The sequence below is a fragment of the Grus americana genome, chromosome 10 (assembly GCF_028858705.1).
Source record: "Grus americana isolate bGruAme1 chromosome 10, bGruAme1.mat, whole genome shotgun sequence".
NCBI lineage: Eukaryota > Metazoa > Chordata > Aves > Gruiformes > Gruidae > Grus > Grus americana.
In genome coordinates, this window is record NC_072861.1 from 17,180,167 (window position 1) to 17,204,291 (window position 24,125).

The following is a 24,125-nucleotide window of genomic DNA, read 5'->3' on the forward strand; positions in this document are numbered from 1 at the left end:
GAGATGAGCATTTTTTTAGTCTAAAGAGATTTCAAGAAAATTTGAGGTTTTTGGGTTTCTTTTGGTGGAAGAACCAGTTTTTCCCTGGATGGAAAACAAACATCTTATGAACTGGCAGAACCCTGTAGGAGCGAGCCGGTTTTTCATGACATCATGCAAAAAACCTTGGCATTTGAGGCCTCAGGTAGCTTCTAACGTGCATCTTGTGAGGTGCACAATGTCTGAAAGACTGATATGTATCTCATTAAAATTAAGACCACTCAGCTACAAGCACCAGACTCTTCTCCCCGCTAATTGTTCCATAATGCTGCCTCAGGCCATCAATGTTGGAGACCCTGTCAGATGGGACTATTGACACCTGTTGATATGGCCCAGACCTGCTGGAAAAGCTGTGGGGAGCCAAAGTTCAGCATGGGAAGGAGCTGTTGGCAGCTGATGAGCAAAGGGCAACAGCTGAGCGTGCCAGGTCTCTCACATTTCTTTCTGGCAATGGTCTGCAGTTTTGCTGGGGCAATGTGCATCAGCTGGGCTTGGTAAAGACTCATCGACCTGGGTGGAGACTCTGCTCAAGATTAATTTTCAGCATCGTATTTATTAAAGGTACTCATATAAAAGAAGGCCAAAATAAAAAGCCCCCAAATGATGATGATATTTTGGGAGAAGAAACTTAAAAAAGGTGCTGGGAGAAAAAAGGGCTCATTTAAAATGTCAGTTCTCTTGACTTCCTGGTGATGACTGGCTTATGCCTTGAAAAATTAGCATGTTCTTAAGTTCCACTTTCAAAGGCATCTTCCTAGGTATTCAGGAGTTCCGAAGCCTCAACCACCTTTGAAAATGAAATTTAGGATCCAAATCATCTAGTTATTTTTGAAAAATGTAACCTCTGTTTCCACAGAAAACTGTTCCTCTCAGAGGCCACAGGTATCCCAGTACTAAATGGATCAAGTACCTGAAGTTCCACTTAACTGGAAGCCTAATAACATAAGGAAGGCAGCGGGCCCCAGTGCGGACCCAGAAATGAACTGGAAAAGTGCACTTGAAGAGCAAAGCAGATCGGGTTTTGCTATTACGCCAACAAGGAATGTGATCTGTAATAGTAGAAGTGATGAATAGTGGTTTTTAAAAGAAGGTATCTCGTGAAATTAGAACTCGAGGTGGGAGTGACAACAAAAGGCACCATCCGAACAACACGTGGCTGGGGACACGAAGCACGGGCCTGAGAGCAAAAGCTCGCCCACATAGCAGCACCGCTGCAACGCACGACACCTACTGCCGTTTATTTTTTCAAACGTGCAATTTTTATATGGCCTCCCTTCACCCTTTAGAAAGGAGAACTTGCAGGAGTACGAAATTAGGGCACCCAACCCGGGGGATGCCCGGAAAGAGATGGGGGCCAGGCCTATTTGGGGGCAGCTTGCCCTCACCCTGCATCATAAACTTCCAGCCCCGGGCAGGAGCCTTCTCTTCTCCCTCTTCGTCCGCCGGCCCCACACCGGGAGGAGTCGGCCCTGGGGCGGGGGGGGGGGGGGCAGCTGGTGGGGGGTGTTGCGGCAACCGCCCCCTCCCGCGGCGATAAGAACCGGCCGCGCCGCACCACGCGTATCCCGGGACGGGGCCGCCCCACTCCGCCCGCCGCGGAGCCTCCGCCAGCCCCAGCCCCGCGCTTTCCCCCGCCCCTCGCCGGCGGGGGCGCGGATCCGGCCTGCGCGGGGCCGGCGGAGAGAGGGAGCGCGGCAGGGCGAGGGGAGGGGAGAAGGGAGGAGGCGGCGGCGAGCTGGCCATGGCAGCAGCCCGCGGGCGGAGAGGCAGCCGCCGCGGGCTGCCGCTGTGATTGGCACCCCGAGGAGGAGGAGGAAGGCGCGGAGCAGCCGCGGGGCCCGCCATCCCGCGGCGGCGGTGCCCGGGAGGATGCCGGGGAAGCAGGGCTCGGCGGGCAGCGGCGGCGGCGAGCTCCCGGGGGCCGGCGTGCCGCGGCAGCGGAGGCGGCGGAGGAAGGTGTCCTGCTTCTCCAGCATCCAGCTCTTCCTGGTGTCCGAGTGCGCCCTGATGCTGGCCCAGGGCACGGTGGGAGCCTACCTGGTGAGTGGGAGCCGGCCCCCGCAGCCACCCGCGCTCCCCGCCGCGCCGGGGCTGAGCCGGCGGCCGCTGCCGGGCGGGGGACGCGCCGCGGAGCGGGGGATGCGCCGGCAGAAGTGGAGGGGAAGTTTCCTTGCAGCCGGGGCAGCTCGGCGGGCAGTGAGCCCCCCGGGTGGGTTTTACAACAGCCCGGCGTTTCGCGGCTTAAATGACTCAGCAGTGCTGAGGGGTTACCCTTCTGCCGTCCCTCTCGCGTGTGCGGCGGTAACTTCTGCAGCCGGTGCCCTGGACTCCCGAAACCGCCGTGCACGGCTGTGCGTGCGGGCTGGCTTGTCACTGCTGCTAGTTTGCGAGCTGGCCGGTAACTCGGCTCCAATGTCAGCCTTTCCAGTTTCTACTAAATAAGTACCAAGAAAATCTAGTGAGGCATTTACTTTGTGCCTCCTGCGTTACTAATTTTCCTTGTCCTCTTCAAGCGATGCAGCGGTGCTAAGCACAGCAGCTCCCTGAGTCTTGGTGTTAGGTAGAGAACAGTCAAAATAAGACTTTGCACTGAATCTGCATAGTGAGATCTGGTGTCAGAGGCAGAACTGTAGTAGAAGAGTTGGAAAGGTGTCCGTACGGCTGTGCTTGCGCCTTTGATTATACACTGAGAGAGGCAGCCTGTGAAAATGAAGTAGTGTTCTTCCAGCAGATGTAAGCGTATAGTTGATTTAAATTTCTCAAAATAGCTTGCTGGATTTGAGAATTATCGTTTCCATGGAAAAGAGATGTATTCATAATCTCTGAGGCTTTTTGAGGCCATACACGTAATATATTTATACAGTAAGTGTAAGATCTCTGCATTCCGTACTTGTATTCAGTATTTAGAACTGCTCCTCTCCCATGCTCAAACTACTTATGCAAATTTGTACTGAACGTGATCTATAATTTTTCAAGGTATGTGGCTAAACTAACCATGGTTAATATTCTCTATTAATATGAAATGGAAATTAGCAGTCATCTCCATATAATAAAACACGTAAGTTTAGTTTGGAACGTACTTGTAATTCCAAAGGAAACTACCTCACATCTGTTGAGATAAATTGAGTAGTTCTATACCCTATGTGAGTATAGGTGGATATCACATAATTTGTAGGAGCCAGAAAGGGACTTGCTTTTTTTTATGTGAGTAACACCTTAGTAAGTAAATATATCGTTTCCGATGAGCTACTTGCAAAATGAGCTGTTGCATGAATGAGTGTGGGATGATCCTTTGTCAAAGTAATGGCCAAGGAAGAGCCCACTGAGGCGATGTCACCCAGTGCACCAGTATGTTGAAAATGTTTATATCTGCTAGAGGACTATATATTGGCACGCTTTGCTACAGTGTCTAAGCATAGGATCAGCAGTAATAGTCCCTTGCATGGCACTTTCCTCAAACTCCTTCGCATTGCACTCTCCTCACCGGTTTAGCATTTCTTCTTCCGTTTTCCCCCAACTCATGGTGCGCCTTGTACCATGCTTGCTCCCTCTCGTGCACCCCAGTCCTACTGGGTGGAAAACTCCTGGAGTCCTACCTCCTTCCTTCCTCTGCGGGGTTAACTCAACCGAGGTGCTGCAGCCTCTACCCTCTGCTGTTCTCCAGGACTGTATCCTGACCAGCATGACATCATGCCCCCATGGCCAGCCGGGATCCACAAACAGTAACAGACAACTGGTCAGTGAGGGGAAAAAAAAAAGGAAAACTAAACTCAAAACAATCCCCAGCATGCATAAGCAGTGGCCCAGCTGCACTGGGCAAGTGTTCCTCCCTTCCCTGTATAATTTATCTTCCGTCATTGCAAATACCACGCAGCTCTTCATACAATGAACAGATGCAAATGTGGAATTATCTTTGGAGGGTAAATTTGTGCTTAAAGTGAATCTGGACGAGCGCTGTGGTTACAGGTGTCACGGGGGAGTGAAAGCAGGAGCAGGAAAGATGCTTGGTAGAAAGTGTGGAGGACCTAATCATTTTTGCAGACTGAGTGTCCCGTGGGGTCAAGTGTGGTTCTCAGGTGCTGTCTGGGGGGGTGAAATCAGTGGAGGCACTGCAGAGTTGCCCAGGTGTAACTGCAAGTGGATATTCATTTACTCAGGCTCCTGGGATGAGCAGGGGCTGTTGGGCTCGGCGGTGGCGTGCCAGGCTGCTCCCCGAGGGACAAATTAGCAGGCGAGGCAAAGCGGAGAGCAAACAGAAAAACAGACAAATGGGGAGATGCTGTGGAGGACGGACGCAGTGTGTAGTTCTGGGCAGTTGAATAAACTACTAATTTTAGCCTGTCAGCAGTGAGCGAGCACTGTATTCATACTTCTGCTTTGCTTGGCCACATGTGTGACTTTCCCTAGTTATTTGTAACTCAGGAAGAGAAACCTTTATTTCGCCTTATACGGTGACAAGTTGATTTCCTTGGGTTTTCCCTGTCTTTCTCTGCGCAGGGAGACCATGAGGGCAAAAACTCAGCTTGTTAAGAAAGCAAGGCAAGGGCTTGGCTTCTTAGGAGTGACTGAAGAGCTCAGTTTTGATTGGACTCGGCTTTCATGTCAGTACATTTAGAAGTGGATATTGTTATTTCTTTTTAGAGATGTAAAAACTTCTGTTTTCCATGTTGTCTGCACAATAAAGTAGCACTGCCTACTTGAATGTATGTACAAAGTAGACATTCATTCATTATGTGGTTTTGAAGCAAAGATCATTCACTTTTATTTGTTCATAAAACATTGTGCTTGCCAACAGAGCTTTATAAATAATAAATGCTGATAAAAATCTATAAAGTCCAATTTTTTCCCACAGAACTCAACAATGAAAATACCCAAGGATGCCAACAGTGGGTGTCTATGGTTAATTACTACAGTGTCTCTGAGGTTCCTCATGTGAAGTTTTAGGGAGTATTTGATCAATGTCACGTTCCAAAATATTTGTCAATTATTACACTTGCCGTTTGCAGAACGCACATTCCAAAATGACTTGGTGCCATATCCTGCATAGTTTATGCAAATGCAAGCCTGCGCTGCTGCCTTCATTTCTGGGGCTGCTGAATACACCCTGTTATTTGCATATTCTCGTAAGGTTTGTGTATGCGTTTATTTGGCTTCATCTAATTACTTCTGCGTGCTTTTGGAAACTTGAATTTCTCAGCAACTGCAGTGGCAGCAGGGGAAAAACGCTGCTTGTAGTCTGCAGGCATTCCTGCTGCAGAAGTTACTCAGGGTTTTCGCAGCAACTTTTAAAAGCCCAGATGATTTCCACCCCCGGTTGCTCTCCTGCAGTGGAGGTCTGTGGATTAAAGAGCCGAGCGTTACTGGTGCAGATGGCACCAGGAGGGAAAGGCTGGAACCGCTGTTTTCCAGCCGGAGCCTTGTGCGTTTCAGGCGAATGCAGCAGTGTGATCAGTCACGCTGGCCGTGCAGTGATGAGGATTTCGATAAGGCTGATTCACATACCTTGGCAGCACTTCCCTCCCTGTCCCCCCCACCCCTGAATTCCTACGTACGTTATATTTTGGAATATTTTAACTAGTAATAACGTGCCAAGTGCTCCTGATGGTTTATCGTCGAGGCATTTCATCACCCTGCCAGTCAAATCTTTTGCCTAGCCAGTGGTGAAATCATTGCTTTAGCAGAAGGCGAAGAGCTCTCAGTTTGACAGCCACAGTTTGTGGAGCAGGAGCGCGATTTAATTTTCTCTCCCTAGCCTTCAGCCTCGGCTTGCTCCAGTTCAAACTGACCTAGTTGCAAGCACCCAACATCTGCCAAAGTCACGGGCTTCTTTAGATAAAGGGCACGCATATGGGAAGCGCGTTGAGAAACAGTTATTTGGTGTGCTCTGGATAGCTGTTTTTACAGAGCTTTACTGAGATGTCTCTGTTTGCTGCAGCTTTGAATGCAGCTATTCATGTGTTTTATCAAGTGATAGAGGATGACTGGCCTGAGCATGAGATGGAAAGGAAAATAATTGGTCCCTCCCAAGGAGGGTGCATTGGTGTTTGCGTGGGAATGAATGCCAAATTGTTTCTCGTTTTGCTGAATGAAAACTTTTGAGCCACGCTTAACTTCCCGGCTAAAGCTTTGCCCATGCAGCAGTGTCTGACTGCAGTTTGCAAAAGCCCTCTTAACACATCTGCAGTAAAAACAGTACCGTGCGAGTCCAGGTGAGATTGTGCGTGCGTATGTGGTCTCTGAGACAGGCTCCTTCAGTTTTATTGCTACGGGGGTTTGGGATATTAATGAAAATGTTAAAATTCCATATTCAGGTAAAAAATAAGTCTCAAAGATAAATACAGAAGTTAATCATCGCAGGGTTCCTGATGGAAGAAATGGAAATAGGGGTCCTCTGAGACAGACACCAAGGAACTGAAGGATTCAGAGGAGAATTTGGCTCTTGGATTTTTTAAGTTGCTTTGGTGTGCAACCCCTTCCCCTCCTGTCTTAAATGTGACAAATAAAATACTGTTTTCCTGTTGTAGAGACCCAGTCAAACCCTCCATGAAGTCAGTAGAGAGGTTTGCATGGAGGATGTCATTAAAGACTATTTTAGTATAGGAGTACTGCAATGCTTCAAACCTTTCTGTTGTGTTTGGTGCTATATGATAGAATTTGCCCCCCTGAGTATTTGCAGTCAGAGTAGACAGGGTCGGTGAAATGTGGCAGGTGGGGAAACTGAGGCAGAGATTAAGAGCTCAATTCTGTTGCTGAAGCTATTGATAAAGCTTTTTGCTTGGTTGACAGCAGCAGAGCCCAAATGGCTTAGGCATGGGCAGAGAAGAGTCTAGCAGAGCAAGGAATTCCAGTTTCAGGTGCTTCAGTCCAATGACTTAACTGCAATAGCAGTTTTTCCCATTGAATTTATTATTGTTTTTATTAAAGTATTTATTTTCCTAGAATAAGAATCAGCTTTAAAATACTGCTGTCCTTTTTTTTTTTCCCTTTCCATTCTCAGCAGTGCTGAGTAATAAATGAGCTGTAATGCTCATAATTTATTTGTCACTGGGGTATTTAAGGGGGAAAAAAACATGGAGTGAAAATAAATGTTTTAGTGGGGATGAAGATTGCCAAGCATTGGCTGGTTATTGCTTACAGTTCATTTTCCCTTAATATATCTTTACTGGCAATGTTATTTCTGGAAAGTTGTTTCTAGTATGCCTTTCCCATTAGAGAATATTGTCTGTTTTGCAGCTGAGTTGCACAGAAAGTTGTTCTAAACTAGCTCTTTTGACTACATTCATATTTCTTCTCTAAGAAGCCTTTTGATGTTTTTCAGGTCTCTGACTGCAGGGTGGAGGAGAAACCAGATCCAGCTCTGGGTTCTGATGTCTTCAGACTCCTATGGGGCTTGGGTCAAGAGTGTGGCATTGACTCAATAACATAAAAACTTCATATAATTAGTAGAAACAAATTCCAGTCCAGGTGTAGGCTAGATTCTTGAGTACCACTAAGGTTTGTGAGTAACTGGCACTTATACTTTGGTTTAAAGTTTTCTTTTATCTACTACTAATAGATGAAATGGTGTAGAGATTAACGTGTTTATCTCTTACATTATATACTATGTGCCACTTGCAGAGTAAATCCAAACTTACAATCTGATGCCTTTTTGGTGAAATGCATTTAAAGGCAAAATGTACTTGATGTGTAAGTGTGAACTAATTGATTTTAGTGTGTTTTATTATTATTTTTTTTAGCAGAAAGTTAGGCAGTTCTTCCTTTTCTCTGTAAGGGCTGAGTGATACTTGTAAGCCCTGAAAGAAAGAGCAGCCTCTTAGAAATGTTACGATCCCACGTATAACCAATGTCTCACTTCTGTTGGCCAGCCTTTGCTTCCAAAATTCCTTTAGCATTTGCTGTGTGCCTATGTGACAACTATCTCTGAGTTTTAATGGCCTGCAGTATTAATGCAGCTGAGATTTAAAGGGATCTTGAATTAGATCAGAGAATACATTGGTCTGAAGGTCTGTAGTGTTCTTGCTTAGTAACTTTATGCAGTGTGACTATTTAAATTGTAATGTAGCCCCTGGCCCAGAGAGGGCTCAGCTGAACTGTGATCCCTCTCCTTCTCTGCAAGGGAGGGCAGATATTCCCTGGTTCCCAGCAAGGGCCGTCTTTCAGGTTGCATGGGCTTTCTTTTCCCTTACGGTCAGGATATTGCAAAGGACCGAAAGCCAGCTTCTGTTCTGCTACAGCAGTGTAAATTTATTGCTTCAAAAGAGTTACTCTGCAATTCATCAAGAAGAATTTGTCCTCTGTGTATAATAATCTAAAATGTTTCCTTACTTGTACGCTCCTTGGTCTCTAGTTATTCCTTCACGGTAGCACGATTAAACAATGGCATACTATTTAGTGGGTGAGGTTGCAGCTTGGATGAATTAGTGTAGCTTTGTCTTCTGATCAATGCCAGATGAAGCTGCAAAGTGATCTATTTTAAGCGTCATCCAAGGAAGTTTAAATAAACACATGATAATACTTTGTGTAGTAACTCCTTTAAGTGCTCCAATGAAGTTTGGAAGAACTGCTTTTTTTCTATTACATAGAAAAATGGGCCACTGATTTTGATTTACAAGGTTTCATTATAACTCTGCAGCAAAACCAGGACTAGAACCCCCAGAGTCCTGTCTCCAGGTCACCTTGGAGCAACCACTAGACTCTCTGTCTCTGTGTAGATACATACTGCAGTGCAAATAGCACCGCCTGTTTCACTAAGTAGAGATTTCACACTGCCATGCTTCATACACCATCAATACAATCAATAGTGATAGCAAGCTGTTCAGGGAGTTCCTGGAGCGTCTGGCACTTCTTCCCATCGGTGCTGGGAGGACTCTGCCCTGTTATGGGAAGCATTCTGTAACATTTTTAGAGACGATCCCTGCCACCAAGAGGTTTCAGTTTGAGTGACTGGATCAAAGCATGGAGAAAAGGAACTGTTTCTTTTTGCCAGATTTTAAGTGGGGATGCAGTTGTAATCATGTAGAGATGAAGACTAGATCGCCCCATCTGCCCCTCCTCACTTAGCAAACCTGGGAAAGACCTCACAACTAAAATCAGATTTCTTAAGCTCTCCGGTTAGCAACTTTCTGTTCTCCAGCATAATTCTGAACGTGATGGGCTTCTGCATTTTGATACCTAAATATTTCTTACTGAAGTGAGGGAGGCAGGTGTGCCCCCCCTTCTGCTGTTGCACAGTGCCTGTAGTATTGAAGTTGCAGATCTCTTACTGGGGCTCATATTGCAGCAGTGCCTGAACACACTCCATAATTTTAGATGACTGTTTGCAGCATAAAAGCAAAATCTTTATTTCAGGTTTGTTTGAATATTCATCATCATCGTTATTTATTTTCTGTGGTTCAAGAAGAAGAAAAGCAATTTGCTGTGGTTTGTTTTTTTGTTTTCCCTCTCCATTGCCTCTACCTTCATGGCTTCCTTTCCCTTCACCAAGCAGCCAGCAGATTTCCCTGTTTGTTTTTTTTAATCTCTTCATCTTTTTGGTGTCTGCAGCTATCGCGTGGATGATTTCTGCATGTTTGCAGGCCCAGTGACTTTTAGACAAGTAGCTGTGAGGGCAGGCATGGGAGCACAGAAGTTGTTTTTCCATGCCACGTAGTGATCTGTTTTCTGGGCAAGGGATGCTGGAATTGTCTTATTTTTAATATTTAAATGTCCTTTTAAAACACTTACCATGCTCTTCACCTGTATAATTCATAACGCCTTAGTTTACTGAAAGTGGAAAAAGACTTAATATTCAGTTTTATGGTGATCCATAAAATGACAGCGAAGTTTTTGAAGGAACCTGGATAATTCAGTTGTTTTGAGGTCTTTGTGACTCACCCAGCATTATGGTTTCTGAAGCAACTATGTCAGATTTGCTTTCAAGTTTGGTGTTTTTTTTCTTTTCGATGCTTTGATGTTTGCATCTGAATCCAACGTTTTCTCTAGGTTTTGGTTTTTTTTCTTTTCCTAATAAAAAGGCAACTACAAACTCTACCACAAAGAAACTGAAAGAAAGCTTGGCTGTTTGGGAAGAGTTGTGGGGTGTGGAAGAATACAGAAACCTTTCAGAAATGTTTCACTTTTCATTTTTTAAAAATGTATAGTGGTATTTTTCCCACACACGCACTAGAAGTTAGATTTATTTTTTTTGGCTGAGTTGAAATCAGCATTGATTTTGGGTCAATATATAAGAAACAGCCTAAAAGTGTATGTTGTATCTGTGTATTTTAAGGTGATACTTAACAGTGTAATGCCTGAAGAATCAAATAAGACAACATGGAATTGCTTTACAGTTGAGGTGCCAGGTAGTGGTGCCCTGTATGTTTCTAAAACAGATGAATTATTCTATACATTTATGCAAGGTGAAAAGTAAGTATTCTTCCTGGAGTCTGCTTGGAACCTGTATTACAGGGAGCTTTGCATGCTCCTAGCTGGCAGGGAGCACCTACAGTCCAACGCAGGATGGCCAGAGGATAGCAGTGATGGGTGTGTTTGCCATACCAGGACACAGTTCTGAATTTTCTGTAGTTTCAGACTTGTTTCATCCCTTTAATTCTCCAAAGGGATAACGAGGAGTGAGAAAACACTGTAACGTCATAGGATTGCAACCTGTCATGTTAAACAATGAATGGTCTTTTTTTTCTCCAGTAGAACTTAAACAGGAAGGGCTGCAAAAAGGTTGTTTTGGGGTTCTTGGTTTTTATTTCTGAAAAGGAGGATGTGAAATAGCTGCTACTTCTTTCCACTTCTCTCCTTAGCTTTGTGCAAACATTGTTTGACACATTAGCAGTAGACCAGAGAGTTGCTTGGGAGCGGTATGATGCTGGAGTGTGGGCCAAACCTCACACTTCGACTTGAAGGGAATCTCTGACAGGCTGCAGGAGGACCAGCATGTGCCTTGCTTGATGCAGTAGCAGGACAGGTCCCCTGTACCTCTGAGTAATACCAGACCTGTATGTACACATACACATGTCTATACTGAAACGTCAAGGGAGAAGAGGGGCAGCATCTGAAGCTTCCAAAAGAGAAGCTAAAAATACTGACTGAAAGAAAATGGTTTTGAAAAATATAAAGGAGAAATGCCCCCGGTGGTGTCCTGCTGCTCGTTGTGCTGTGCTAATGTCTTTCATCTGCTGGAAACATGCTTGCTTCTCATCCTGACACGGTGTGAGTGTTGCATGATGTATTGAGATGCCAAATTATGGGTTGATCCTTTCTTTCCTTGTAACTGAGAAACAACAGAAAAATAACAATATGTAACTAGGTCTTGATTTTTAAAGAGGTAAAACTTGAGCTTAGATTTCCACTTTTTAAGTCCTATGGCTTGCTTCTCGTTTCTCTGAGCTTCAGGAAGAGCTGTAGTTGTCATGGTTTAGTAAAGCTATTTTTGCCAAGTAGTTCTTAGAGCTTTAACTCTTTTGTAAGAGTATCCACCTTGCCTGGTAAGGTATTGTGGTGGGTTAACCTCAGACTGCAGCCAGATGCCCACCCAGCTGCTCTCTCACTTCCCCTCAACAGGGTGGGGGGCAGAAAATGAGGGGAAAAAGGCTTGTGGGTTGAGAGAAAGACTAGTAATTACTGTCAGGGGCAAAACAGACTTGACCTGGGAAAACTAATTTTTATTGCCAATTAAAATAGATTTGGATGTTTAAAACAGAGGCAAAAATTAAAACACTACCTTCCCCCCATCCCACTCCTCCTTCTCAGTCTCACTGGGAGAACGTCTCCATCAGATGCTTGCTGCACTCTGGGAGAGCATCTGCCCTTGCCCATAAACTGAATTAAACCATTGATCCTGTTTGAACACCAACATGGTTTTGCAGGAATGTTGGCTGCCATTGGGTAAATGGTTTTCCCTGTGCTTGGATCCTGTCTGCGCTTGGTGGTCAGTCACTGTTCCTTTTTTGGTGTGCCACTGAGCATCAGGCAGGTTCAGCCTGAGGAGAAACACATGTCTGTGCGACTAAACCACGGTGATGTTCTTTCTGTCCTGCAGGCGTTGTCTGTAAAATTTGATTATTGTGGGAATTAACCTTCCCCATAGCCTATGCCAAGTGCTGCGGTTTGTGTGATGGGCAGAGAAAATGCTGGGCATATAGGTCCTTTATGAGAAATAGTGGGCAGCATTTTTAGGGCTTACCAGCAAAAGAAAACTGTGGTTTTTGTTTTTGTCTTGCTCAATGTACAGGGCCGAGAGCGATTAATTACAATGGGCCTTTCAGCTTCTGCATGAGATGCACACTTTGTTTCCTGCTGCCTATGGCTAGTTATAATGCAGGTCCTTATGTCTGAAGTCAGCACAGCTGCTGGCTGAGGGACAGGAGCTTCAGCTGAAGGGATGCCTTGTCTAGGGGTGCTTGTTTGTGAAGGGCGGCGATGTTAGTTTTATAATATCAGCCAGTTTGGGTGATCCTGTAGTTGGTCTCACCCGAGGTGCTCAGTACAGTGAATGCCAGCTGAGCCCAATTTGTGTTCCTGCAGGAACCTGCCATGTCTCATGTTCTCCAGCTTTGGCCCAGAGAGGGGTGCTTTGGCCCCAAGTTTGTATTTCTGTCATCAAAAGGTGGTATCAAAAACCGCATGGCTAGCTTGAGCCCTTGGGTCACAGTGCCATGATGCTAGTCCAGGTTGGGTTTTGTTTTCTGTTTCTTCTCTTGCTATAATCTGTGATATTTAATACTATTAAATAATATATCAAGGGAGCTGGCTTGGGGTTACTGAAAACCTTTCCATAGTCTTTGGGATTCAAACCTACCAACTTGAAAGAACTTGAGAGCAAAGGCTGAAAAGGGAAGATTTCAAGTATTCCATGGAGCTAGATAAACTGTTCACTTCCAAGAGTTTATTTGCTCAATTGAGGCCACTTCTGCATTGACAAATCTCTCTGTGAATGAATGGATTCCAAGAACAGCTTGGGAGTTATTTGATGGCTATTGAAGTTAAACCACGCTAGCAAACCATGTGCTAGAGGCATGGCTTTGTGGGTTTGCTGTGTCGTTTGGCGTGACTGTACGAGCTTTCTCAAATGCTGGCCCTATACAGAAGTCCAGCGTTTTCTGTGGATTAGGATGCATCAAGGCTGCTGTGTTGCTCTTAATCCCAGTGCTAGCTCTTACCAAGAAGGCAGAAGTCTCAAATTTCTTCTTGCTGTGTCTTGTGGAAGCATTTGAGGCTTATGGCGTAGCCTCTCGTAGCTGAGATGGCATTTACTGATACGAATCATTCAGCTTAATTCAATGCTGGACAAGCTTTTTGCCAGAATTTTTATTTCGCCTTCTTATTTAAATAGGTCCCTAATGAATTACTGTAGTTGTGTATAATGACTCTTGGGAAATATTGGATGCAGCCTCTAGAATCAGTTCTGTCCCGTTTTCAATTTGCAAACTCTTGAAGTATATCTCTGAGCAGTGCCCCGGGTCCCTTATCATCTGAGTTTTCAAGATGTTCCCACATTAATAAGCTGCATCTTTGGTATTCTGTGGGCAGGTACCCAGTGAGCAATTGGTTAGCAGGGTAACAACTCGAAGGTACATCTGGATGTGAAGTTGTCTCTGCTTTCACTGTATTGCTGGGACCAGAGGGCTGCTGGCAGGAGAAACTGGCTTGTTTTCATCTAGGACAAAAGATATTCAGGGTGAGGGCTTAAAACCAGTTGAGGACTCTGCATATTTAGGATTTTGAGTCAAGGGAGGGAGAGTGGGAGAGTCTGGGATGGAAGTAGGAAGGCAGAATTTAACTTGGAGAGCTCATCTTATATATGAAGAAAGTCCTTCAAGTGAGGCTGCAGCAAATAGTCGTTATATGGCTTAATTTAATTCGATTTCTTTCTTATGGAAGCCACAGTGAGTCTGGGAATCAGTATAAGGTTGTACGGCCTCATGTCTGGAAGCTGTTTTGCAGGCTCTCGTGTAATGTCCTGGCTCAATACTTCTGTGTCCCTATCTTCAAAATGACTTGCTTTGAGATGGCATTACTGTTTGGGGGGATGGTTGACCAAAATGAGTGAAAGTGTTCTGGCCTGTGAGTCTTCTGTTTTAGCTAACCACGCCTTTTGGCATGAATGGAGTGTGTCTGGTTACTCCAATGTTGAATTTGGTTACTCCAGCATCCAATTTGAGCAAAACATGGATTTCTATTAGGCATTGTACGGAGGCTTTGAGGCGTGGGATCTTTAAGATGCACAGAACTTTGCTACGCTGGAGATGCAAGTTGAAACTAAAATGACCTTTGCTTTCTCCTTTATTTGCCCCCTATGGTGTGCAGTGTATAGATTCAGACGCTTTCAATTTGATTCTCAGCATCCTGATTATGCTCAGAACTCTTGGTATCCAGACAGCATCACAAAAAAGTAAGTTCATGGAGTGTTTCCAGGAGTCCATGTCACTGTGTATTTCCCTGCCCTCTCCCTTGCCCCCACAGCTCACCTAAGTGAGGGATTAAATGATGGGGGAAGAGCAACTTGTTTCCTCTGGGCCAATACTGGCTAGGCAGATTCTGTTGATGGTGGCATCTTGGCAGGGACAGAGGAACATTCCTGCCACAGGTGGGTAATGTTTTCAAGCCAGGTTCTTACTTTGCAGCTCGCTGTCCAGAGCTGTCATGTTCAAATTGACTCTCTTCATCAGTCAGGACTAATGTTTGTGCCCAGAGAAGTCTGTTTTCATTTGCATTTGGACAATGTGGCAGACTTGGGAGGGGACAGCTTTGCCCATGGGGTAATACTTGTTGGCTGAGGAACTACTACTATTTGTATTTTCTGGTGAAGATGTAGATCAGGGATGTTTGGGCTCATTTCCTGGCTTTGTCATGGACTTCCCCAGGCCTTCTTTGGGCTTTCTCTCTCTATCAGCAAATGTGCTAGCTTTGGTATTGCCTGGCTTCATGAGTGTCTTGTGGGCTGGTGTTATGGGCACTCGCCTGCTAAAATGATGGTAACTGGAATGAATTAAATGAATTAATGGGCTGGTAACTTTGTATTATCCTACCTGTGGTTGATCTGTGAGGCTTCTCCTTCACCCTGGGCTGTGATGCAGCCTTGTTGCCAGCTGAATGGTATCCCCGCTTCCTTCACACCTGCCTGAAACCACAGGGTTGAAGCATCTAGCCCTTTGCTTTTTGAGCCTTCACAGGAAAAGACTCGGGGTGCTTTACTTGCTCATTGCTAGCGATGGATTTTAAAAGAGCCTGAGGGTATTATTTTTTCAAAGATGCTTTCTGAGCTATATTCTCGTTGACAAAAGTGACTTACTCTAAGTGTCTCTTTGAAAATGGGACTCTTGTTCCAAAGCCACTTAAGTGCTTTTGAAAAAATCTCCTTCCCTGTTATTGACAGCAGTGGACTGCTTCAGTGGTGTCTAGCTTCATTCAAAGCAGGCCAAATTTAGAGTCTAAATGTTATGTGCCTGGCTAATAAACTGTATTGTAATTAGTACCTTGGGCAGGCCGGAGCCAGGAGAAGCTGAGTATGAAGAGAGTGAACTTCACGTAGAAGCTGTCTGCGAAGGATGAGTGAAGAACTGTGGAAGGAGATGAAAACACAGGATTTGAAACTGCTGTGGAGGATATGTGCGATGAGAAGAAAATGGATACAGAGCTGTGAGATTGGGTTAAAGGCAACAAAAGATCTAGCATAGTAGGTAGTGAGACTGGATGAAGCATGATCCTTCCACCAAACCTTCTCAGTTAATGTAACTTGCAGACAGGTTAATGTAGGTGCTAGTTTTCCAGCTTCTCCCATACAAGCTGGACTACACTCGGCTCATCCCTGTTCTCTATCATAGGTCCACTAGTGTCATCTCTGTTTGAGAAACCCATGCTCAGGGGCTTCATGGGCCACTTTGAGGTATCAGGGGCTTTGTCTTGCTTGGTTTCATGCATATGGCTTTCATTTCCCTCTGCTTGCTATTTATCTCCCAGTGAAGCTTATCATTGCTTTGAGCAATGCACATGGAGATGACACATTCCTGCTGGTGGTGGGAATACTGCAGCCATGTGTGAGCTCTTGTCCTGACTGGTCTGTCGTGCACCTGCAAAATCAGGGTTAAGAGAAACCAGAGGCTGGGAAAGTACAAGGAGAAAACAAATAGCACTCGTGTTGGCTGCACTAACGGATTGGTGTCTCTGGCTTGGTGTTGAACATTGAATGCGCAAGCATTCCCACTCTGCAGTGCCTGAATTCTGGATTCTTCCCAGAATTTGGTGTGCTCCTGCTGTAGGAGCAGTTGTCCTCCATGGGAACCTCTCTTGTATTGTGGTTTTGCTTATGTCAGACTCCAATAGTTAAGTGGAGGAGGTGGTGACTTCTCTTTTTCTTGCGTGTGCTCATAGAATTTTTGCAGGATCTAGTGATTCTGCAGTGTGGGGACCCCATCAGCTGCTGTTCGGTGCCTGTCTCTGACACGGGTTATTGTTAAACCTGCAGACACAGGGGTGAAATTCAGCCATCTGTTTGTACAGCCTCAGCAGATGCATTTTGTTCATTGGCTTTTTGATAGCTCACTTCATAGTGAATCCCAGGGAACAGAGCTCCCATCATCTGGTGAGACATCTTGTTGCCTGTATCTCCATTTTACAGGGAACATGTTCAGACAAGTGAGATTGACAAGTCTGCAAGTTCTAGCTAGATGTCCCATTTAATTTTTCTTTACAAGAATTTTTTTATTCCCTATATGTTATTTTGTGCGTGTATTTTAAAAGACATTTGTAAATCGCCTTCTGTTCAAGAGGAAAGGGGCTTGCTACCTTTGAGAAGCAGCGAAATGGGGAAATGATATGATGGTACAGGGTATAAAATTGCATGGCTTGTGTTGTGCTCAGGACTGTCAAACTTAAACATGCAAATGTTGCAAGGCTGTCTTTTTCAACTTCCATGCCCCATTCTTTGCACAGGAAATGTTCAGATAATAACCAGGTTCTCGGATGGGAATAGATTTAAGATCATCTTCAAGCACTGACTTGTCTGTTTACACCGGGACCCCCTGTGCTCACCTCCCAACCTGCCCCATTCTTCAACGGGAAGTTTGGCAGCACCAGCACCCGGCTCCTGTTCATACCCTTGGCTCTGCGCAAGGACAACGTGGAAGGAGAACTGAGTCGTTCGTGAACAGCCTTGTAGGAGGGTGTTACTTAGCAAATAAGCAGGATGACACGGACAGCTCTTGTGTGGGCTGCAGGGTGTGAGATGGGGATAAGCGAGCAGCTCACGTGGCTTTGGGACAAGCTCGGGGTGTTGCTAGCTAGCTGCTAGAGACACCCTAATTCCACTTGCAGGTGCTTACAGAAATGTGATGTTTCATTTATGAGTTGTTACAAAGTGCTGTGGATTGACAATACAATGTGGCTGTTTTGTTGGTTCCCTTTTAAATGACTTCCTTCCTCCTAAGGCTTACTAAATTAAAGCATTTCATGTAGTGGTTGATGAGAAGTGCCTCTAACTTCTCGCTAAGCTGAGTTCACGTTTGCTGTAGCCAGACATCCTTGCTGCTGGGTAGGGAGGGAGCACGAGAGATATCAGCATAGCCAGAGCAGATGAGGAGAAAAGTAGCAGGACTTGTCAGAAAACCTCCTCTCTCAGTAAATAGCCTTTATATAATCACCGTTGTCCTCCAACCGTGAACACCGAATTCAGCTTCCATCAAAACTTCTATTAATCCTGCCTGTGTCACTTCTGCCCTGGTTCATGCCTGGCAGCTGGGAATGCTTCTGCAACCAGCTCCATGGGTCTCTCTTCTTGAGCTGCACTGTGGCATAGCTCAGATGCAACCCTTAGCCCCGGATTCGGCTCTTGATTGTGAATTAAGGTAACATGAAGTCCTTTGTGTGGCCCATTTTCTTATCAGGCTTGCATTATGGTTTCTGCTGTGGTAAGTAGTCCTGTTTATAGTAGAAAGCCTCCTCTTCAGGCATATAAGTGTTGTGTTAGGAAGTAGATAGATGAACAACATTAGATAAATAGATAAACAAGCAAACTTGCATTGATTTGGGGAGAGGGAGGAGTGAGGGTGCTGGAGTGTGACAGCTTAGGATCCTGCCTCTCCAGTTCTTTGACAGTGCATATGAAGGGCCTTCTTTTTTTTTTCCTGGGAAGTCTTCCAGAGATGTGAGTTTCATCTCCTCTTCTCCAGTGGAAGTGAACCCAGGATGATGGTGCCCTTTTGGCAGAGTCCTGAGCCCACGCGTGAATCTTATTGCCATTCCTGTATATGGCCAAGAGTGCATCTGATGCTGTGGGAGCCTACCTTTAAGTTGTTATATACAGTTGAAATTACTCTTTATCTGCCTTTGTACACCTGCTTGCGGGCCACAGGAGGAAAAAAAGGAGATCCATCTCTGAACATGTCAAAGATGCTCTGGCTGCTCCTGCTGCTACGTGCTTATTCCACATGGAATTCTTCATCCTCTAGGTTTGAAATGTGCCTGCAGCGCTGTTATGTGCTACAGTTCTTAAAACATGCAAAAATGCAGTTACAGCGTTGAAGTTTGTGCCTCTCTGCATGCGTATGATGCATTATTTTGCTGCCAGTGAAAAAGACAAAACCTTTAAATAAGGATTGAAATATCTGCTTGCTTCATTGTATGTGTGTTACTAAAGAGCAGTGTAGGCTATAAATGGGTTCTGGCATTGGATGTATTGCTGTGGATCCCTTGTCAGAGGCTAAAAGATCAACCTGCCTTCACACGGTGAGGTGAATCTTGAGCAGCAGGCTTGGAGGCAGAAAGCTTGTGTGGACACTCAGCCTGCAGTTGTGATAATATCACCATAGTTTGGGACTTCAAAAAAATAAATGCAGGTTTTGCTGTGGTGCACATCTGTTTCAGAGCAACAGAAAAAGCCTTTCAGGTTTTGCTAGGAAGTTCAGTGTGGCTTGGTGCTCTGTACCTGGGTCTATTCTGAGCTGTCGGTGACTCATGCTAACTTTCCATGATGGATGTGAGGGGGTAGGTTGCAAATAACAACCCGATGATCTTTTTTTATTCACACCTCTCTAAATGGGGCAGTCCTGCTCCTCTTCCTCAGGGGAGGCAGGGAAAGGGGGTTGGTCCCTTGTGTCCCATGCAGGATCCTTAGGAAACAAATGGGGAAGATAACGACAGCCCACTTGCATTGCTGTTTGCTTCGATTAGGGCTTAGGTTTTTATGTTGCATATTTGATTGGTATGGATCCCTGTTTCACTATAGTGGAAAAAAAATGTTCGTTTAACTTCGAGAGGCTTATGTCTTTTTTTTTCTGTTTTAAGCTATTTTGAAACAAACTGTGGCTTTGCAGTGGTGCATCAACTCCTGACCAAACAGGATGTCTTCTGTGGGTACCAACTGCTCTGTGCTCTGGTTGCAATGTGCAAGAGCATAGAGCATTGCTGTGTTTGTGGCGTAGCTGCGTTACCCAGCAAAGGGTCACCCAGGTACGCTTGCTTTGTGCATTGCCTGCGTTGGCTGAGGGCAAGGTGCGCAGGATGCTGCAGCTTCTGAAATGTGGGGAGGAGATGCACAGTGGGGTATGAGAGATGGCAGGGAAGTTTTCTGTATGGTGCCAGAGAGGACAGGGTTGCCAAAACAGCATGTCTTGCCTCAAACAGGAGTGTGGTGTGCTGTTTCTCTTGCTGCACAGTGTAATACCCTTTCTACTCAGAGCCCTGAAAATCCTGACCTTGAATGTATGCTTAATTTGGACCAAGTCAGTCATCTCAGAGCTGGTCACTAAAATATAAAATGAATTTTCACACCACTGAGGCATAGATCTGAGCTGCAAATTCCTTGTGTCTCCAGTACAGTAACTTGCAGATTTTCCAGTGCTGGCCTAGAAACAGCATAGGCACGTGCAGCAACAGCCAAGCTAATAACACCCTACTTCTCAGCAGTGGTTCAGCTGCGGCATCTATTATCCATGTCATGTGAATGCAAATTTCTATGCAGAGATGATTTCCAGACCTTGAGCAGAGCCAGCTTGGGTGTGTTTGTATTGCCACCGTTTTTTGCTTTCCCTTATGTTCGCGTGCCCAAAGCCAGCACGGGCGTCTGCATCTGCGGTGAGAACATCTTTTAAGTTTCCACTGACTTTACTGAACAGGGAATGGTGTTGATGCAAGCGATCAGCAGCCTGAGATGGGAGGTCCGGATGCCCTCACTATTTCAGTAGGGTGAGGAGCAGCGAGGAATGCTGATGCCTGCGGCTGGGCAAAGGGTGTTAAGCTTCTTCAAGGAATGAGCAAAATGCCAAGGGAATTGCCTGCATTTAAAAAAAAAAAAATAGGGCTCAACCATGAGTGATCATCTCGATGCTGGAATTGTGGAGCACAAAAGCATCAGCAGAAAAAGATCAGCATCGTTCCCTTGGGCCTGGAGCCTGAGCCTGGTGGCTGTGCTGTCTGTCAGCTGGGAGGGTGGGTGGGTGGCAAGGGGGGCTGAGCCCATGGGTACCAGCACTACAGGGAGGAGAGCTTACCCCCAGCTAAGGGATGCCCTTTGCCCTGTCCTGCACGGATGCTGGAGGAGGACGAGGTGACATGTGATGAAGTGGGTGGAGGTGTGTGGAAACAGCAGCTTTGTCTCTGGGATGGTCCCTTTGGCTCTTCGAGGAATCTTGTGTTTCCCGGCTCTGAAATGGAGACTGTGGGAGAGGGTTCGCGTTTGTTTTCCTTTGGGAATATAGTTGCCAGGCAATTATTTTACACCCTGTAGCACTGCAGACATGTCTCTTCAAGTCTGATCTTTTACCACATAACTGAGAAAATGTATTTTACATTAAAAAGAAGCCTTTTAAAATGCCCTTCAGGCATAAAGTCAATGTGTTTTCTATATATAACCCTGTGTTATTAATACAATGAACTTATCTGTGGACTCTGGGGGTGAATATGACTTGATCATTGGAGATACGAACAATATGATATTCATTTTCAATGCACTGTGTCTCTGACTCCGTAATGGTACCCCCAGCCTTCAGATCATTTCTTAGTGATAAAGTGGGGCAATAGTGTGAAACAGGTTTGTGGATTGCATTTTTGCTGAGCCTTAATATAAAATAAAGTCTATAGAGAGAACAAATTTACCTTGGTTCAGAAATGCCGTGATCTATAGATTTGGGGCAGACGGGAATGATGAATGCGAGCCTGTATTATTGAAATAAGTCCTGAATGGCATGGCAAAAGCTTCCCTGGGTTTAGTTATAGGGGTTGAAATATAAGTTGCTTTGGCTGGAAAATTTTAAGGTGGTGATTGATTTATTTTCTTCTTTTTTTGATGTAGATCATTTATCACTGTGTATTATGTGTGAGATCATTTTCCTTTTTCAATCATTGAAGAGTGTTTTAGGGTGGACTTAGGAGGCCCCTTTAGCCCAGGCACTTTTGAGTGTTAGTCTTCAAAATCACCCAGGACAAACCTGTGTGTGCAGACTTCTATGGGTCTGTAAGAAGAGGAGATAGTGCAAGCATGGTGTAAGTCTTAATTACTTCTGGTTATTGTATGTTAGGTGTGTTCACAGAAAGGCGGAACGCTGGGCTACATGGCTCTGCTTTCTGCATGAGCAAGTTGTGCAGATGGCCAACCTGATTTAGTTTTCGGTGGTCAAATTTGAGTGATCTGGTCTAAGACTTAGTCTGGAGGAGCATGAACTTGTGGAGGAACACCAGCCACGCGATCCTGTTGATCTCTGTAAGGCCGTAGCTAAATCATAGTGGAGCTGCTCTTAAAAATTGGGTAGGAGATGTCTGGAGTGGGTGAAATGGGAATCCTGCTGGAGACAGAGGCAGGAATCCTGCAGAATCCTGCAATTAGAGACAGAAAGGCAGTTCCTGTCAAAGGGGGGGTGGTGGAGGCTTTGAGACATGGATAAGGCATGGGGGTGGGTGTGATTGAAGACTGTACAGTGCTGCAGCTAAAGTCCTTTGCTGGTCAGAGCCTCAGTGACCTGCTAAGGACTGATCTGCAGGACAGATGTGAGGACAAGAGATTAGCAGGTGGGGTAGAGCTGTCTTTAGCACAGGCGCATACCCATACGAAGCTGTAGCTTCACTGCTGTTCCAAACATCCTGGGTGCTGGCACTTGCCATGATTACAACGCTGTCTCTGCCCTCTCGTGCCTCCTCTGGACTTGTCTGGTCCAGCGGGTGGTTGCATATCGCTAACTTTTGGGGTCAAACCGCATGTCTCTTGTTCCTAGGCATTTGGCCCATGTATCTTGTCTGCCTGAGTTTTGCTGGTTTGTCATAATAGCTTCCTGGTAACTGCTTTCATCTTAAGTTAGAAGCTTTTTTCACTGAATATCCTCTTAATCTATTCTTTCCAATGCTGGCAAAACAGCTGTGTAAATTGACAGGAGCCAGGAAATAGCAGCTTCGCAGCTAATAACGTGGGCTCTTGGTGGTTCCCGCTGTTGTAGCGGGAGGCTGTCCAGCTCAAGCTGCTGTGCTGTCACACCGCTCCATTCCCCGCATCCCAACGTCCACGTGGGCTGCATTCCTTAATGCTCAACCTGGTCCTCGGCACGCAGGGACCCTTTATAAGCCTTGCAGCCTTTTCACAGGATGTCAGTGTTTTACAGGGGAGCAGTCATGTCTTTTACAACATTTTATGTAACTCTTGATAAACAGAGTTAGTGTCTAGGAGCCCCGATGGCTTATCTTGCTGGGGAGCAGGCTCGTGAAAGGAAATACGGGCAGTGCAGTGCTTTTATCAAACAGTTACAAGGGCACTGGGAGCATCCCACGTGGAAACTGCAAGTATTTAGTCAGGTTACACCTTATATGCAGGAAGGAGAGGTATAGAGGAGGGTGGAAGAATGATTCTAGCTATGGGCAGAGGTTTGTTTTGAATAAATGCAGGTAACATCTCTGCTGTGCTAATGCTGATTTTGTAGTCGGCCTGTGTATTTAAGGTCACAGCCAATGTCAACGCAAGAATTCGGGCTGTGCTGTCTGGGCTGCAGCCACCCTGGATGTAATGCAGTTGTGTTCCTGGTGTTCTCTGCCTAAAAATCTGCATGTTGACAGTTTATTTCTCAGCCCTATTTTTATTTTGGGATTATTTCCCTTTCTGCCCCCCCCCATGACTGTCAATGTTTTGGAGGCTACTGTGCCGGTGTCAGCACTTTGTACTTTGATGCTGTTTTCCTCTGGATGCTCAAGGCTGATGTGATGGTTTTGTTCTATCACCGTGGCCCCCCTGTACCCCGCTTACTAAAGGCAGAGCTACAGCCAGGAGGAGCAGGCTGGGAAGTGCAGTGAGATCTACCCAGAGGAGTAAGAACTCATCCTGCTTTTATCAGGAGGGTTGGAGTTTGCTTAGTGTCCCCCTTCTCCTCCTCCTTTTGTTTCAGTCTCTTCACTAAAGCAAAGCAAGAAGCTGTTAGGGGATGCTGAGACTCTGTTTCCCTATTGTGAGGGGTTTAGCTCTTTACAAAAAGAACAATTGAAGGCCCACTGAAGTAAGTCCCAATTCTTATCCTGCTTCTCTGGTTTTAATTCCCAGGTTTGTCACCAATTTACTGTCACTGTGAATTGCACTTAGAAATGGTGCAGTTTTTTATCTGAAATCCAGCTGCTCAATATCTGACCCTTGCATGGTGTGGCACTCAAGTGTTTCTAAGTGCTGTCCTGCTTTCTAGCTACTTGTATATATGTATAGTAAAAGCCTAAAATTTGGCAGTGAGATTGAAATGTGGGAGAGACTTCCAAAGCTAGTTAATACCACTTGGCCTTGGGAAATCACTTCTGTTGGCTTTCAATCTTCCAGCCTAAATTATTCCATCACAAATTAATTTTGTTGACTGTACATGTCTCATTAATATTTGGCTCTCTATGCCTCAGTTTACACAGCTGTAATGAGTAATTATGAGTTTTCTATCTAGGTACAGCTCAGAAGTGAGCACCATAGGCATGATTTTGCTTGCTCAGAGTTATTTGCTCACCTTGGAGAGAATCCCCACTCTGATGAAATTGGTGTTCATTGGACCTCAACTATAGCCATGTTCCTTGAGGACGTGCTGGAGGTGGTAGTGTGACCGAGGGCTCCCATAGCAAGGGCTTTGCATCGCTTAGAGTTTGTTGGCATTTGC

General features: G+C 45.4%; 1 protein-coding gene across 1 annotated transcript in view; it reads left to right on the forward strand.

Annotated features, from left to right (window-relative positions):
* Positions 1 to 1,741: 1,741 nt before the first annotated feature.
* SLCO3A1 (solute carrier organic anion transporter family member 3A1) overlaps positions 1,742 to 24,125 on the forward strand; it is a 145,145-nt gene continuing 122,761 nt past the window's right edge. Inside the window, exon 1 of the mRNA XM_054837246.1 lies at positions 1,742 to 2,079. Within this exon, the coding sequence (XP_054693221.1) occupies positions 1,909 to 2,079 (171 nt within the window). The 5' untranslated portion in view covers positions 1,742 to 1,908. The remainder of the gene's footprint in view (positions 2,080 to 24,125) is intronic.